The sequence below is a fragment of the Castor canadensis genome, chromosome 1 (assembly GCF_047511655.1).
Source record: "Castor canadensis chromosome 1, mCasCan1.hap1v2, whole genome shotgun sequence".
In the NCBI taxonomy this organism is placed as follows: Eukaryota; Metazoa; Chordata; class Mammalia; order Rodentia; family Castoridae; genus Castor; species Castor canadensis.
This window is the reverse complement of record NC_133386.1, coordinates 133304219-133322390: the sequence shown is the minus strand read 5'-3', so window position 1 is coordinate 133322390 and position 18172 is coordinate 133304219. Positions and strand designations below refer to the sequence as shown.

The 18172-nt window shown below is 35.1% G+C and overlaps 1 protein-coding gene across 1 annotated transcript in view; it reads left to right on the top strand.

Annotated features, from left to right (window-relative positions):
* The window catches only part of Rnf169 (ring finger protein 169), a 96857-nt gene that overhangs the window by 18433 nt on the left and 60252 nt on the right, over positions 1-18172 (top strand). Inside the window, exon 2 of the mRNA XM_074082875.1 lies at positions 10571-10644. Coding sequence (XP_073938976.1) covers positions 10571-10644 — 74 coding nt within the window. The remainder of the gene's footprint in view (positions 1-10570; positions 10645-18172) is intronic.

Genomic DNA, 18172 nt, shown 5'->3' with positions numbered 1-18172 from the left:
CCTTGATCCTCCAATCTCTGCCTCCAGAGTAGATAGGATTAAAGGTGTGAGCCACTACACCTGGTCTTATATGCCTTTCTTAAGGGAATGTTCTTTACTCTTTTTTTTCCTTTACTAATTTCCCCTTTAACCTCTTAATCTTTGGTGATTACTTACATCCTCAGAAGACCTGTTAATATGGACTTCTTTATAGCCACATTGATTTGATTGCTCTGCTATAGTTGAGAACTAGTACTGCTTTTTAAAAAGTATGTGAGCTCTTTCTTTCCTGTTGCCTTCTTTTCTGGTTTCCTAGCTTCCCTTACCTGACTTGAAAGCCTAGTAACTTCTGTGTGTAGCATTGTTTTCTGCTCTTTGGTTTTTCCTTTAGAGGCCTCATCCAGGCATATCTGCTCTTAATAGTTTTTGGTGACATTCCTAAGTGGACCATTCAACATATGCAGTTCTAACCCTTCCATTTTTGTATTCAACTGCTCAGAGACATTTCTACTTTTATGTCCCCTTTCAGTGGAACCCATGTAAGATCTCTCCATTAGAATCTTCTTTTCTGCCCTTACTACCACCATTTTGCCCTTTTAGAGACTGTTTCTCTCAGTTTTCCCATAGGTCTTTTAGACCCATTTCTTCCTTCATTGTTACTCCTTTCTTCTTACTACATTATTATTACATTTGGTCAGTGATGATTGCCTTACCCTCAACTCCATCCCACCCTTACCAGATTGATTTTAGAAACGTTTCATACCACTTCTTCTATACCCTTCAGATTTAGGAGTAGATAAGTAATTATTTTGTCTTAAGAATTAATCCTCAGGCTCCAGTCCTATGCCTTCAGGCGCTCTTGTCAACTGCTTCCATCTCATCCAACATTACCATCCACTGCTTTCTGCCATACCCCAGTCTTTCACATAGGTCACTCTTTCACACAGCACACTTATTTCTGCCTTTGTTTATGTAGTTTTCCTTTGTGAGGAATGGCTTTCTTGTTTTTACAGTTTCTTAATGCCTATCATCATTCACCTGCTCCAGGAAGCCTGGCCTTTACTAAGAAAGTCAACCCTTGTTGATCACTTTTTTTCCATCAGGTTTATTTATAAATGCCCATTTGCTTTCTGATATGCTTCATCATGCTTTTAAAATTGTTTTGCCTCTTTTCGTTTTTTAATGAAGTATGTAGACTTTGCTGCTACAATGGAACAGATTGTAGCAGACAAAAACTGCTGAGAATAGCTAGGAAAGCCTGATTTAAAACAAATCTATATGAAAGTACTCTAAGTTGCCAAGACAGCCAGGATTTCAGACATTTGTGGTTCTTGGCAAAGAGAGAGAGAGAGCAGTTAGCAAGAAGCAGAGAAGTCAGAAGTGCTTTCTTCATTGGACTGGGGATAAAAAAATTGTAGTTAGGGGTTGCTGAGGTAACCAGAAAGGTGAGGATCCCAGAGAGAATGGAGGTGCATCCCTACACCTGCTTTTTCCCTGAGGTATTTGCTGATTAAACTGTGCATGGTAAATGGCTGAGGAACCTTGAAGAAAGCTACTGAAAAACAAGGCAGATTTTAGCAGTTCTTCAGTGCTGAGGAAGAAAATGTTCAGGATCTTCCAAGGAAGATAGGCTTGGTAAAACACACTGATCCCTCAGGGGGACCTTTGGAGGACTGCAAGCAAGGGTACAATGAGCTTTACAAGTTTCACAAAGACTGCAGCCAGCTTTGAGTCAATTCATGACCTGCTTGGATTGTAGTCTGCCCTCACTGTAATGGCTATCCGAGAACATGGTGAATCCTTTGTACGAAAATAGCTGTCCAAATCTGCTACAGATTTTCACACTCAATGACAGGCATTTTAACCAACATTACCAGGTAAACCAAGAAACCGGCAATAAAAAGTCAATGTAGAAATAGATCCATGGTGTCCCAGGCATCTAATAATTTATTTAATCAGTCTCTATTTGAAAGACATTTAGGTTGTTTGTAGTCCTGAGTTTTGGGAGTGATCAGTGAACATTCTTGTACACCTGTCTTTGAACATATTTATCTTTAAGGTAGTGGATATCCTTGCCAACTCTTGTCTTTATCAAACTTTTTGATCTGTTCCAATCCAATGAATTATTTTATTTTTCAGGTTTTTATTTTTGCATAATATAAATATATAAAGTATAAACTGCCTGTCCTTTGTTATGTGAGTTTGTTATGCATAGGTGTAGCATAGTGGATGAGAGTACAGACCCTGAATCAAAACATCATTCGCTGTCATCATAATGATGTTGCTGGTGATGATAGAGTTGTAAATTAGCCATTTATTACGTGTGTGGCAAATTTTCCAGCTTTATCTTTTGGCCTTGTTTTATTATGCCTTTTAGAAGTTTCAACTCTTTAAAAATATAAACACCCTCTCCCCCTGTGGTTTGAACTCAGAGATTGTGCTTATCTTTTGCTCTGGTTATTTTTGAGATAGCATCTTGCTTTTTGCCCAGGCTGGCCTGGACTGCAGTCCTCCTAGTTTAAGCTTCCCACCATTGCTGGGATGACATGTACACCACCACACCCAGCTGTTTTCCATTGAGATTGGGATCTTGCAAACTTTTTGGCTGGACTGATCTGGAACTTTCATCCTCCCAATCTCAGCCTCCTGGGTAGCTAGGATTAAAGGCATGAGATACTGGTGCCTTGCTTAAACTGAATTTTAAGGATGAGTTGTTTTTAGCCCCATATGAGGTGGCTGGGGATGGTAAGAGTGTAAGTTGAGAGCATTTTAGGCAGAAATGTGGAGATAGAAAGATTAGTTTGACCCAGGTAATATAAACTTAATGGACTGTGACATAGGGAGGGAATGAATTGATGTGAAGCTCAAGAGGTAGGCGTAGAGACTTGGGTCTTATGAATTGCCTCTTTTGTCATGTCATAGTGGTATAGAACTAACTCTTGTGATTATAGAAAATCATACCTTAATGTTTAAGGAAAATGCATTACTTCCCAGTTAACCATTTTATAGCAGATATTAATATAACCGTGTATTTGCATAGTGCTAAATAATTCACCAAACCCTTAACATCTTACAAGTTCTTGAATTGATTTTTATCTTATCTATAGTTCTGAGATATGGTTGTCTTATTGCCAAGTTACAAAGATATTTTTTATTTGTTTAAGGACAAATAGATAGTAAGTGGTAATAAAATGGGAATAGTCAATTTAGAATCTAAGACTCAGTAAGTCCAAAGTTCTTTTTCCTTCTGCTGCACTTACAAGAAATTCAACCTCGCCAGGCACCAGTGGCTCTTGTTTATAATCCTAGCTACTCAAGGGCAGAGATCAGGAGAATTGTAGTTCGAAGCCAGCCTAGGGAAATAGTTTGTGAGACCCTACCTCTAAAATATCCAACCCAAAAAAGGGCTGACAGGATGGCTCAAATGGTAGAGTGCCTGCTTAGCAAGCATGAAGCCCTGAGTTCAAACCCCAGTACCACAAAAAAAAAAAAAAAGAAAAGAAAAGAAAAAGAAAGAAAGAAAAAAATTAAACCTGGGAGGGGTGGGAGTAGAGGTGGGGGTTTGGGTGTTTGGGTAAAACCTCAAGCATAGCCAGGTACCAATGGATGGTTTACTTTGGATTTGAGGATTCTTAGGTTAGTATCTTCCCAATACAGTGAGTGAGGTTCTTTTTCTCATATTGCATTGAGTATGGATGCTTTGACAATAACATTTGATTTGATGCAAGTAGTAAATGCCTGTCTCGTAACTCGTTTTGTTTGCCTTTATTAATAACCAGTTAAATTGCCCCAGAGAAAATCTTTTTTCAGGAAGAACCTTTGAGGAAGTATAGCTGTTTCTACAATTCACATTAGACTGAAGGCAATACTCAGAGTAGGTCACTGCCCACAAGTGTGTACCATTCTTAAAGACATTATGTCCTTTGAGAGCTTCTCTTCCTGTTATGCATAGTTATAGTCAGAGGATAGGCATTAAGAAAGGATTTCATCCATTGGATTCATTTATGTACGCTAGGATATTCAACATCTCAGTGACACTGAAGTAGATTTCAGCATTTCGTTTCTGTAAGGTGAAGGGAGGGTGAACGGTCATTTCCAAACTGTGAAAATACTTGAAAATCCAGTAACAGCTGATAGACAGATTGGTAAATTTGTGATTAACTCCTCTGGACATAGGAGATTTGTGTTTCTTTTTCTAATTCTGACTCAACATTTTGTTCCTCTGCTTTTGTACCAGTGTTGCTTGCATTTCAACCACAATTTCCTCTTTTGGGGTACGGGAAGCTAACACATGATACTAAGAAAGTAAGAGAAGGGAAGAGAATATTAAGTCAAGTCCCATATCTGCAAATACGAATTATTTTCGTGATTGATTTTTTTATGAAAAATCAGGGAACCCGAATGGTTATTATTAACAGTCAGTATAATTAATAATGTTACATATTCTTTACATGTTCTCCAGCTATAAAAGGCATTGTGAAAGACTTTGATTTAAAAGGGAGATTTTCACCTTCTGATCTTTACCTGGTCTATTTTTCATACTAATTCAGTTGGACTGAAGCACCACATTTCATAAAGTTTCAAAGAAATTATTTTGATAACTATTCCTATTATAATTAATTTTAGAAGTTACCTAATGTGTTACCTTCATTTCTGAAGTAGAAACTGAGATCTGAGGTTTTTTTTTTTTTTTTTTGGTGGTAGTGGGGCTTGGACTCAGGGCCTACATCTTGAGCCACTCCACCAACCCTTTTTTGAGATAGAGTCTTGTGAACTATTTGCCTGGGCTGGCTTCAAACCAAGATCCTAAAACTGTGATCCTCCTGATTTCTGTCTCCTGACTAGCTCGGATTACAGGAGTGAGCCACTTGTGCCTAGTCCTAAAGAGATTTTTACAGCTGGTGGTTCCCCCCTGTAATCCTAGCACTTGGGTAGCTGAGGCTGGAGAATTGTGAGTGTGAGATTAGCCTGGACTACATAGTATAGAGACACTGTCTCAAAAACAAATAAAAACATGAAGAGATGAGTGTGTGTGTGTGTGTGTGTGTGTGTGTGTGTGTGTGTGTTGAGTGGTCCCCTAGACTACCCACAGTTTGAATGATTCAATAGGAGCACTTATAGAACTGAGCATATAGTTAAACTCACAGTTATGATTTATGACAGTGAAAGGACATAGCAAAATCAGCAGAGGGAAAAGCTTTATGGGACAAAGTCTGGGGGAAACCAGGTACAGGCTTCTGGAGTTATTTCTCAGTGGAGGCACATGGCATGCATTTAAATTTCCCCAACAGGGACATGGGACAGCATGTGCAAAATATTGCCAACCAGGGAAACATGCTGGTTATTTAGTGTCTGGGGTTTTCATTGGGAGCTGATCACATAGGCATCCACTCCCAGTGTATTAAAATTTCAGACTCCTAGTAGGAAAGCAGGCATTGGGCCTAAACTATATTGTTTCTATAAACAGTTGAGTTAGGGAGGATGGGAGCCCACCTGAAATCCATGTTCCTTGGCACAGCCATGGGACAACTTTGTAAGGAAGCCTCTATAAGGATAGACAGTTAATCCTGTGACATCAACTCTTTTCTGCAGTGTGGATATGTGTGTATGTGCAACATTTTGCATATAGTGCACTCTCATTAAATGTTAGCTATTTTATTTATTGTAAGGAATCTTTATTAATTACAACCATTACTACTACTTTTAATTGTGGTCTGCTTTCCTATGAGATATGTTGGCCAGTATTTTGATTCCTGTTTGATAGATGAGACAAAGGCAAGGAGAAGTTTTGACATTTCTAAATACTTTTACTTCATTGACAAAGGAAATATCTGAACCCAATGTTGTGCTCTTTATGCAAGCTCACAGGGAAAAATGGGATTTTTTTCCATGTTGTCATTTGTAAGGGCATTTCTAAAATAGAAATGACTAAGGTCATATTGGACTACTTCACAATATTTTATGCTTAATTCTTTTAGTATTCAAGAAGTACTTTAAGCTATCAGTGTAATTCATGAGCTCATTTAGTATAGTAAGTTTTGTTGGGGCAAAAAATGATCTTGACTATTTAGCATTTTGTATTCTTAAAGCAATGCATAATTAATCCTAACCCAAGATTAAACTGATTTATATCATTGCTATTTTGGTGAATAAAACAAGTTGGTACTTTACCCTTAACTCTGCTTATTACCTTTTTGTTTGTTTGCTTTTGTTTTTTGTTTTTATACAGGTCTTACCATGTAGCCGAAGCTAGCCTGGACTTGCTGTGTAGCATAGGCTGGCCTGGAATATGTAATCCTCAATCCTCCTGTTTTAGAATCTTGTGTGCCGGGATTACAGATGTGCACCACCACACTATGCTACTGCCTATTACCTTTTGATCACAAATAAATCAGAGGCATAGTAAGATTTCAATCAGTATGCTGAGTTACTACTTAGCCTCATATAAACTTTGAGATTTCTTAATAAGTATCCCAAAGAGAATTTAACTTTTCATGTATTATACATATCAAAGATCATTATCTTTGTTTCTTATAAGTTGTATTTGCAAATAAATTAAACTGAACTACAATTTAAAGGATATTATCCCACTAATACCAGCAATAATTTTACAGTTAATAAATTATGTTATATGCCACTTTACTGGCTGAAATAGTTTAAAAATACTTTTACTCATTTGATGCTTATAATAACCTGTCATGATTTGGTTATTATTAATCATAAGTATATTCAATATTATTCTGATTTTAGAGAAAGGGAAGTTGAGACTGACTTACCTGAGGCTCTGAAGCTTCTCTGTTGGAGATTAACTTTTACTTTTATATTGTTTAAAAGATGAAGATTGTAAGCTCTTTGTGACTTTTTTTGAAAAAAAATTTCCCTTTTTATTATTAGTATATATTAATTTACAGAATAATGAATTTCACTCTGAAGACCTTGTTTTGCTAAATGTTAGCAAAAATCATTTTAGAACAAATTCTCCAACAGTAAGTTAAAATTATCATTTCTACCAGGCTATCGCTAAAATATTTTTGGTCTCTTGTGTTGGATAGTAGACTTAATTTATGAGCCTGAATAAGATTATGTTCCTTATGTTGTTCCTCAAATAGAAATAAAGATTTAGAAGTTTTAAAAGTAGATCTAAGAAGAATCTATGGTTTGTATCAGAAGAAACTATGATAGAATTGTTTTCATCTTGGCCGGAATGCCTTTTCAAATATACAAAATGCAGATGCCATAAAAAAAGTTTGTGTAATATAGCTAAATAAAAGTAACCAATATAAGCAAGGTGAACACAAATGATAAACTAGGGGAAAGAATTGCTCTTCATGTGATATAGAACTAATTTTCCTTATAAAGAGAAGGCTTTAATACATCAAGAAGAAAGGAACTGCATATGTATTTTATATTAGAAAAAATACAGATTGCTCTAAGCGGTATGAATAGCACTCAGTTTCACTCAAAATAGGTATATAAGAAACATAATTTCACACTTTAGATTGGCAAAATTAAAATTTTCAACATTCAAGTTGTGTTGGAAAAGGTGTGAATAAATGGTACTCTCACGCATTGCTAGTAGGACTGTGAATTGATACATGCTTTAAGAAGGTTGATTTGGTATTACCTGTTAAAAAATACATTATTCTTTTGACTAAGTGGTTCTGATTCCAACAATTTTATCTTGTGGTATATTAGTAGGCATGCAAAGTGATATATGTGCATTATCTCTTATTACAGCATTGTTTTAATAATCTCTAGAGTTTTTAACTCACTTTGGTATCTATGTTTAGGTCCTCCTTTTTATTTTGAGTATTAGTTTGCTTGTCTGTCTGTCTGTCTGTCTCTTTCATCCTTGTCTAGTTTTACTAGATCCTGGTTTGCTGATCATTTCAAAGACCCATGTGAAAGATTGTATCAGCTAACCTTCTTAGTTGCAGTAAACAGAAATATACTCTGGCAAGTTTAATCAGAAAAGGAATTTGTTGAGAAAGAATATAGGGTAACACAGAGCCAATAACCAGAGAGCTAGAAAGGCTAGGCTTCAAAAATGGCAGCTAGGATCAAAGAGCAAAGTCTATATAATATAAATTCTTTGGAATTTTTTGAAGCATCTTTGCAACTTAGTGTATCACCAATATTTTAAATTATTCTTTGTTTGCTGTAAGACTGTTGTATTCATTGGGTACATATATGTAAATACATGATCATATTTGCTAATTTTATTGCCTAGTTTTTATATAATTTTGCTACATGTTGGTTTGCCTACTCTGTTTTTAATTATATATTAAAATTTCTTACCATAATTTTGGATTAATTTCTCCTTATAATCTTATTTGTTTTTACTTTATTGTAGGTTCATAAAAGTTCATGGTCATTATCTTCTTGATGGGTTGCCTTTTACTTTTTAAAGATAGTAAGAAACACTTTTTCAAGGGGGTGGCTACTACAGTGGGTTTTTCTAGTAGGGGAAAGAGATTGGGCTTAACTCTGGATGAGTTGCCCTTTTATAAATAAAGTTATTATCTAACTTCCCTCTTTATTCCTATTAAAGCTCTTCTTCCAGTTTTGAGGAAGTCACTTAATTCCTCAGTTGGCTTATTGTAAAATGAGTGTACTACCTACATTATAATGTTTCTGTGAAAGGTCACTGAGAAAATGTATATGAAGTATCTTACAAGTAATAGATTTTCAGTAAATGCGTTTAAAGTACTTTTTTGCTTTAAGGGCTTTGTTGTCCTCTCCTGCCTTCCTGTTCTCTTTAAAAGCATCTGATTTTTAAATACTATTTGCCTGCGAGTGGAAATGTGCTTAAGGGATATGACAAAAATAGTCATCATGATCATGAGGACTTTTTCTTTTCTGGCAGTACTGGGGTTTGAACTCAGGGTTTCCCACTTGCCAGGCAGGTGCTCTACCACATGAAACACATTGCCAAAAAGAGGACTTTTTTTTTTTTAAAAGTGGTGAAAGGTGATGGAATGTTTGTCCTCCAAACTCAGGGTGTAACAATTTTTTAGTTCTTGGTAGACATTTAAGTTAACTGTTTTTTCATATCTGCATTAGGCCCAGTGTTTCTAAGTATCTTTTATATTCTTCAGGAATAATATACTGAATAACTTTTTTCAAATACTTGAGACAGAATAATGGAGGGGGTGAATTCAGCTATGATATATTGTGATAACTTTTATAAATGTCACAATGTATCCTAGTATAACAGTAATAAAAAAATAGTAGAGACAAAAGATTAAAGGCAATGTTTTGAGGAGCTTACCTTTTCTAGAACAAACGTTGATCAACATCAGTGGGGTGTAGAGGTTATCAGTAAGTCTGAAAATTATCACCACATATAAACCACTAAATATATAGAGAGGATATAAAACATTGTGTCACGTATGTTTAGGGAGGCAGAAGTGATACTTAACTTTCCTTTTTGATAACATTTAAGTCTTATCTTTTATTCCTGTTCTAAACTTTAATTTTCATCAACCATATAACTGACATGTATTATATGCCTCGTATAGACCTGATCTCTTGGATTTAAAAATACGGAGACTGGAGGTGTGAGTCAAATATATATATATGTATATGTGTATATATATTTTTCATATATATGTACATATGAGAGAGAGAGATAGAGGAGGGGAAAAGACAGAATTTCAGCTGAGAGAACAGAATAAGTTTTAAAATTAATATTTTGTGATTGGACAGTCAAGGTTGAGAGTCATGGTGTTTTCGAGAGATGAAGTAATCTCACTGGAGTACCTTGAAGGATTGTTGAAAAGTTTTGATGGTGATGATGATGATCTTTGGTGGTACTCGAGTTTGAGCTCAGGGCCTTGCACTTGGTAGGCAAGTGCTCTACGACTTGAGCTATGATCCAAACCCAAAAAAGTTTTGACTTTATTCTATAGGCTAATCAAAACCATGGAAGGCTTTGAAAATAAAAAGAAAAATCAGGTTGCATGCTGAAAATATATTTAAGATACAAGATTATATGCAGGTTATATGTAGGAAAATACTTTTGCAGTGTTGAGAAAGAAATAGGAAAAACTTCAGCTCACTTAAAATGTTGCTTGGTAACATTGAACCAAGAGCTTTAAATACAGTTTTCCTTGAGATCTTTCAGTGTGTTCCTTTTTCAGTGAGCTCCTTCCACACCATCCTATATAAAATAACCTTTTCCTACCCTACACTTACTTTCTTTGTATGGCATCTACTACCACACTACTGTGTGTGTATGTGTGTGTGTTTGTGCGCATGTGTATTTGCTTGCTCTTTGTTCCCTTTACAACATTGTAAGCTCCATGAGAGCAAGGACTGTTTATTTAGTACTTCTTCCGGTACTTAGAACACTCACTGACTTATAAGCTTTAATATTTATTAAATGGATGAATGCATATTCAAATTAAGATGACCACAATTTTTATGTGATTTATAATTTGGGGCAATTATAAGATAAGATCTAGGTTTCTTCATAGAAAGTCCTGTTAAAAATATTTCTTTTCGGGCGGGGGTAAGGGGGAAGAAATTACCCAAACATTGTATGCACATATGAATAAAAGAAAAAAAAATTCTTTTCCTTTTCCTCCAGAGTTTATATTTAGAGCGCCAATCAAATTAAGTAAGCCTGGGGAACTTCGTGAGGAGTATGAATGCCTGAGAAAGGTATGTATTTTCTTACATGGCATGTAGTTTCTTAAATTGAAATAATGGCATTAGAAATGTTGGTGGGAGTTTAAAAGATTTGCATGTGGAATCTCTGTTTTTTATACTACTTCATACCAGCCTAGTTAGATTTGGAGCTATAATAGAAGCAAACTTTAAGTATCCCTTTTGAGTTGTCTTTTCAAAGGTGAAAATGTAGCTCATATGGCCTATCACAAACCTGCTGTAATAACTATTGCTTGTGTTATTTTTCCTTATCTTGCAAGGTTCCTCTGATTGTATGTAGCTACTATTATATTTACTGTTTTCACTGTACTGATTACTCCAGAAGAACTCTAATGGAGGCTAATAAGGGGGTAATGAAATGCTTTCCCAATTAGAAAATATTTATTATTGAGAAAGCTTTTTTTCCCTATGAGAATTATTTATTTATTTATTTATTTATTTATTTATTTATTTATTTATTTATTATTATGCTGGGGGTACATTGTGACTTTTACAAAAGATCTTACAAAATATCAAATATGTCATACTTGAATTCACCCCTCCATCATTCTTATCCTCCCTTCCCCCATTCCTGGAATAGTTTCAGCAGGTCTCATTTTTCCATTTATAAACATGTGTACACAGAATTTGTACCATATTCACACTCCTATACCCCTTCCCCACATCTTCCCGCCTCCCACTGATACCAACACCCCCAGAAAGGACCTGTTCTGCCTTCTTGTTCTCTGAATTTGTAAAAGAAAAAAAGTGACATTTTTGTTTGTTAAAGATAGCTATACAGGGAGTTCCATGTATAAATGTATTATAATCTGAATTAGTTCATCCCCTCTATTTTTGAGGAAGTTTTAACTGTAACCATATAGTTTAATTTTTATTGTTTTCAAATTAATTGTCTGTGAATCACCCGTAGAAGTTAGACTTCAAAAAGTCTTCCCTAGCCCTCTCTGCATTATCACCTTTCACCCAGCTTTATAATTGATTAATCATTCTGCATGTGGATATTTAATATTTTATAAAGATACATAATCTACGTAATCTGAATCAGGCACTGTCATAAAACAGAGATGAGATAGTGATGATATTGTGGCATTTTATAACAGTACTGAATGAAAAATCTATACTTAATAAGGCATGGTAAAGAGAAAAGATAACAGAAAACTTTGCTTAATTTATGTCTGTTCTTTGACAGCCCCTACAACCCCCATTTAAAAAAAAAATTTTTTTTTTTTTTACAAACTCTCTCTATGTAGTCCAGGCTGTTGTAAAACTGGTAATTCTCCTGTTTCAGCCTCCCAAGTGCTGGGATTATGGACATGCACCACCGTGCCTGACTGAAGCAGGACATAACTAGAGGGAGTTTGAGGCCAGCCATCAAATGTATTTAAAGGTTTATAGTAAATGCAAGTTGAAATGAAAAAATAATTTTTAGTGCTAAATTACTTTTATTTTTGTTTTCTTTCAAACAGGGTCTGGCTATGTAGCCTAGGCTTGCCTCTAACTCTCAGGCTTCTAAATATTGGGATTATAGGTATAGGCAACCATGCCTGGCTTTAGGGGAAAAGTATTTTGATGTAGATCTTTTGTGTGTGTGTGTGTGTGTTTTCGTCCATGTAAGGTGGACTGTTAGTCAACTTTAGTGTTTTGAAACAATCTGTTCATCTCTATAAATTTCATGTATTAGTTGGAGTAAGATTATTTACAGCACTATTTCTTCTGCTTATACAACATGTTAGATGCTTAGCTTTGGCCTTGTGGTTGAATAATATTTCCTTTATGCTAGAGCTGGGAAACAATTCACATGCTCTTGTTTATTGTCTTTGAACTCTGAAAGATTGAAGGTAGGGAAAAAATGAGGCAAAAAAAAAAAAAAAAAAAAAAGAATCAAAACTAAAACCAAACCAGCCTTTGCTCCTAGACTACTGATTTCCCTGGCTTCTGTAATAGAAAAGATGAGCTGCTTTTGATAATTCTGTGCATTATATGAGTAGTATGGAATTTCTCTGAATTGGTCCATTTTCTCCCCACTTCCCCAATGGTTTGTTTTCAAGGAATATTTTCTCCCTACTTCTGGCTGCATTATTTAAGTAGTAAACTTGTCATTCACTGTCTTTAGCTAGAAGACAGGGTAATCAGATATTGGTCAGTGGAGTACTGAAATGAATAATAGCTCCATGAAGCAGCAATTAACTTTTGTGAAGGGATTTTTTTTAAAGGTAAGTAAACTTTAGAATTAATCAGAATTTGAAAATTTATTTTAAAAATCCCTTTCATTATATTTCTTCTTTGAACTATAAAATAAGATATATTTTGTTAAAAGTTGAACATTTCACTTAAATCTATTTGGTTATGTATAATGTATCATGACCCGAGTGTTGAACAAGCTTTTCTCCTATTATTATTATTATTGTTTACTTATTTTAAAAGAGCTTGTATTTACTTAGAAAGTTTAAAATATGTTCTGTCATATCACAGAAGAAGCAAGCTGTTGACTGATTTTAAAATGTTTTTTTCCTGTAAGATTGTAAAATCTTTCAAGTTGATTCTATTTGTTTTAGTTACTTTTTCTTCACCACATCTAATATAATATTTTATATAAAGGTGTTCACCAAATGCTTATTGAATTGAATTGTTGATCATCCATCCAACCTAAAAACCCCTCCTTTTGTGAGCAATGGTTTATGTAAGGATGTACAGCTGGCTTATGATAGAACTTGGATGCATTTTAAGATTTCTAAGGTTCTTGCTGCTACACTATTTGCTATTTTTTCCTTGAAAATGTTATGTAATCTTTGAAGAAATGCCTACTTTTGGCATGTGCTAACATGCCTCTTTCTAAAACCAGAAAATAGTCTACGGCCATTCTACCCTGAATGCACCCAGTCCTGTCTAAAACCAGAAAATAGGTACAGAACCTTTTATCTTTAAGAACAGGTGAACTGTATGGTAACAAAGAAAAAGGGCAGACTCTTAAAAGATTGCATTTTAATTTTTAATTTAATGAGGAAAGAACAATTGCCTATACAATGCTTAAAATCTAAGAACATTAAACATGGTCGTGTTTCCTGTTGCTATATACAATACCTTGATGAAGAGAATCAGCTTTAGCAATTAATATATTTTTCAAAGAAAATAACAAATAGGAAATTCAAAGCATGATCAAATTTAAGAATAGCAAGTTATTCACATTATTTCTGCAATGAGCTGCTTTTCCTTGTCACTTTCATAGTTATAAGATTGAGGATCACTAATTAAGATGACTTTATTAGTATAATTATTTTTATGGCTTACAGAATAAATAAAATCATTTCAATGCTAATTGTAAGCCAAACCAAGGAATCTTCCAGAAGCAGTTGCAACTGTTTCATCTCTTATACAAAGTAAAGTATTTTCTTAAATATCTGGTTTGTTGAGGCTTTTAATAAATTAGAATAGCTTTATTTTTCCCACTTATAAAAGTAAGCTAAATTGTACAGTTCTCTGAATTGTATAAAAAAATCACACACAAAAAAGGATAGGTTTAAAAAAGTCTGAAAGAAGAAAAGGAAAAAAATCACTAATAATCCTGCAACCTAATAATCATATTTAAATGTTTATCATAAATATAACCTTAAGACTTTTTAAGAAATAGACAGGGTCACATTATACAGGCTATTTTTATTGCTCCTTTTAATTTAGTACATTGTATGAGCTTTCCGTATCAATAAACGGAAATCAATAAACATAGATCCATGTTAAGTTTTACCTAGGGCCTCCCACATGCTAGGTAAGTGCACTGCCATTGAGCTACATTCCCACCTCCCATATCAACATTTTTTTTCTTATTTTTTGGTGAGAGTCGTGTTTGAAATCAGGGTTTCATACTTGAAAAGCAAGTGCTCTACTTCTTGAGCCACATCTCCAGTCGATTTTGCTCTGGTTATTTTGGAGATGGGATCACATGAGCTATTTGCCCGAGTTGGTCTTGAACCATGATCCTCTCTATCTCAGCCTCCCAAGCAGCTAGGATTACTGATGTGAGTTATCAGTGAGTGCCTGGCCTAGCATTTAAAAAAAATATTTTTATTAGCATATATTATTTGTACAGGGGGATTTCATTGTGATATTTCCATATATGTTTACAATGTATCTTGAGTAGATTTACCCTTTCCATCATTCTCCTTGATCTCCCCTCCTGTCTTCATAAAACAATTTCAATATGTTTTATTCTTCTATTTTCATACAAGTATATAAACTACACCAACCTATTCACCCTCCTTCACTCTCTTCATTCACCCTCCTCCTCCCACTTGTACTCACCCCCAAACAGGACCTGCTTTACGTTCCTGTCCTTCATTTTCTAAAAGTGTATATTCATTATTAAAAGGAGTTTGCCATGGTATTTCACACATGAATATATTATACTTTAATCAGATTAATACCTTCTGTTTCTCCTTCCCTATCTTCCCTGTCCCCCATTTTTCAGTATTAAGTATGTTTCATTATGCCATTGTCATACGCAGAAGTATTTCAATATTCACTCTCTATTAGTCTCTTTTCCTTTCCTCCTTCCCTCTAGTCCACTGTTACGTTCTATGTATGTATATATGATCATGTGTATATGTGTGTGTGTGTTTATCTTTTAGGTGTAGCTTCCACATGAGAGTAACATGTGACCTTGTGCTTCTGAACCTGGTTTCCTTTGCTTAACATGATCTTGAGTTCCATCCACTTATTTGCAAAAGACATAATTTCATTCTTCTTTATGACTGTATAATACTCCATTGTATGTGTGTATAGATATAGATATATCACATTTTCTTAATTCATTCCTTAGTTTTAGGGCACCTGGGCTGTCTCCATAGTGTGGCTATTGTGAATAATGCTGCAATTAACATGGGTTTGCAAGTGTCTCAATTGAATCCTGACTTACATTCTTTTGGGTATATGTCCAGGAGTTGTATCACTGGTAGTTCTATTTTTAGTTTTTTGAGGAACGTTCATACTCCTTTCAGTAGTGGTTGCACTAATTTCTATTCCCACCAACAGTATATAAGGGTTTCCTGCATCCTCACCAGCATTTGCTGTCATTTGTGTTGTTGATGATAGCCATTCTGACTGGAGTGAGGTGGAATCTCAGTGTGGTTTTGATTTGCATTTCCTTTATGGTCAGGGATGGTGAGCATTTCTGCATGCATTTTTTGACTTCTGTACATCCTTTGAGAATTGCTTATTTGGTTTATTTGCCCATTTATTAATTGGGTTGTTGATTCTCTGGAAGTTTAGTTTTTTGGGCTTTCTGTATATTTGATTATTAATTCCTTGTCAGGTGTATAGCTGGCAAAGATTTTCACCCATTCTATAGACTGTCTCTTCAGTCTAGTGACTGTTTCCTTTGCTGTGCAGAGGCTTTTTAGTTTGATGCAGTCCTGTTTGTCAATCCTTTCTCTTATTTTCTAAGCTGTTGGAATTTCATTCAGGAAGTTATTGCCTATGTCTGTATGTTCCAGTGTTTTCCCTACCTATCCTATAGTAGTTTCAGATCTTACATTAAAGTCTTTGGTACATTTAATATTAGTACAAAGTGAGAGACAGGGATCTAGTTTCAGTCTTCTACATGTGGATATCCAATTTTCCTGGCACTATTTGTTGAAGAGGCTGTATTTTCTCCAACATATGTTTTGGTCTCCTTTGTCAAAAATAGTTGCAGCATGGGTTTATTTCTGTGTCTCCTGTTCTGTTCCATTGGTCTTATGCCTGTTTTTGTGCCAGTATCATGCTGTTTTTATTGCTTTTGCTCTGAAGTATAGTTTGAAGTCAGGTAGTGTGATATTTTCCACATTGTTCTTTTTGCTCTGGATTGTTTTGACTACTTGCGATCTTTTTGCAGTTCCATATAAACTTTAATGTGGATTTTTAAAAATCTCTGTGAAGAATGTCATTGGCATTTTGATGGGGATTGCATTAAACATATAGATTGTTTTTGGTACTATAGCCGTTATCACAATATTGATTCTGCCTATAGGAGTCCTGTCTTTCCATCTTCAGTGTCTTCTTCCATTTCTTTCTTCAGTGATTTACAGTTTTTGTTGTAGAGGTCTTTCACTTCATTAACTTTATTCCTAGGTATTTTTTTTTTTGAGGCTGTTGGAATGGAATTATTTTCCTTATTTCTTTCTCACTCTGCATTGTTGGTGTATAGAAAAGCTACTGATTTTTATATATTTTATCCTGTCACTTTGTTGAAAGGGTTTATGAGAGCTAAGAGTTTTAGGAATTGTTAAGGTCTGTTAGGTATAAGATCATACCATCCATAAATAGGGATCATTTTACTTCTTCCTTCCTTTTTGATCCTTTTATTTGTTTATTTTTTAAAATAGTGCTCTACCTTTTCTCTTGGTGATTTAAAAAAATTTTTTTATTCATTTATTCACAAGCATACATTATTTGAGCCATTCCTACCCCCTGTCCCCCTCCCCACCCTCTCTCTCTCCCCTCAAACCCCCCTCGTTCCAGGCAGAACCTGTTCTTCCCTTATCTCTAATTTTGTTGAAGAGAAGACATAAGCAATAATAAGGACAAAGCGTTTTTGCTAGTTGAGATAAGGATAGCTATGCAGAGAGATTCCTAACATTGCTTCAGTGTACAAATGTGTTATAACCCAAGTTGATTCATTTCTACCAGACCTTTTCACTGGTTCCTGATCCCCTTCTCATATTGACCTCTGTTGCTTTAAGGTTTCTGTATTAGTTCCTTTGCAGTGGAGACATCAAACACTTTCATGTTTTGGGTTTCCTACCTATCCCCATACCTCCCGTATGTGCTCTCCCCTTATCATGTGACCCAAGTCCTACAACATTGCTGTATTTGCTCTAGATCTAAAGTCCGCATATGAGGGAGAACAATACGATTTTTAGTCTTCTGAGCCTGGCTAACCTTGCTCAGAATGGTGTTCTCCAGTTCCATCCATTTACTTGCAAATGATAAGATTTCATTCTTCTTCATAGCTGAGTAAAATTCCATTGTGTATAAATACCACATTTTCTTAATCCATTCATCAGTTGGGGCATCTTGGTTGTTTCCCTAACTTGGCTATTGTGAATAGTGCTGCAATAAACATTGGTGTGCAGGTGCCTCTGGAGTAACCTGTGTCACATTCCTTTGGGTATATCCGGAGTGGGATTACTGGATCACATGGCAGATCTATGTTTTGATTTTTAAGAAACCTCCATATTTTTTTCCAGAGTGATTACACTAGCTTGCATTCCTACCAGTAGTGGACAAGGGTTCCTTTTTCCTCACATGCTCTCCAATACCAGTTGTTGTTGGTGTTTTTGATGAAGGCTATTCTTACAGGGGTGAGGTGGAATCTTAGTGTGGTTTTGATTTGCATTTCCTTTGTGGCCAGAGATGGTGAGCATTTTTTCATGTGTTTTTTGGCAATTTGATTTTCTTCTTTTAAGAAAGTTCTGTTTAGTTCAGTTGTCCATTTCATTATTGGTTCATTGATGTTGGGAGAGTTTAGTTTTTTAAGTTCCCTATATAT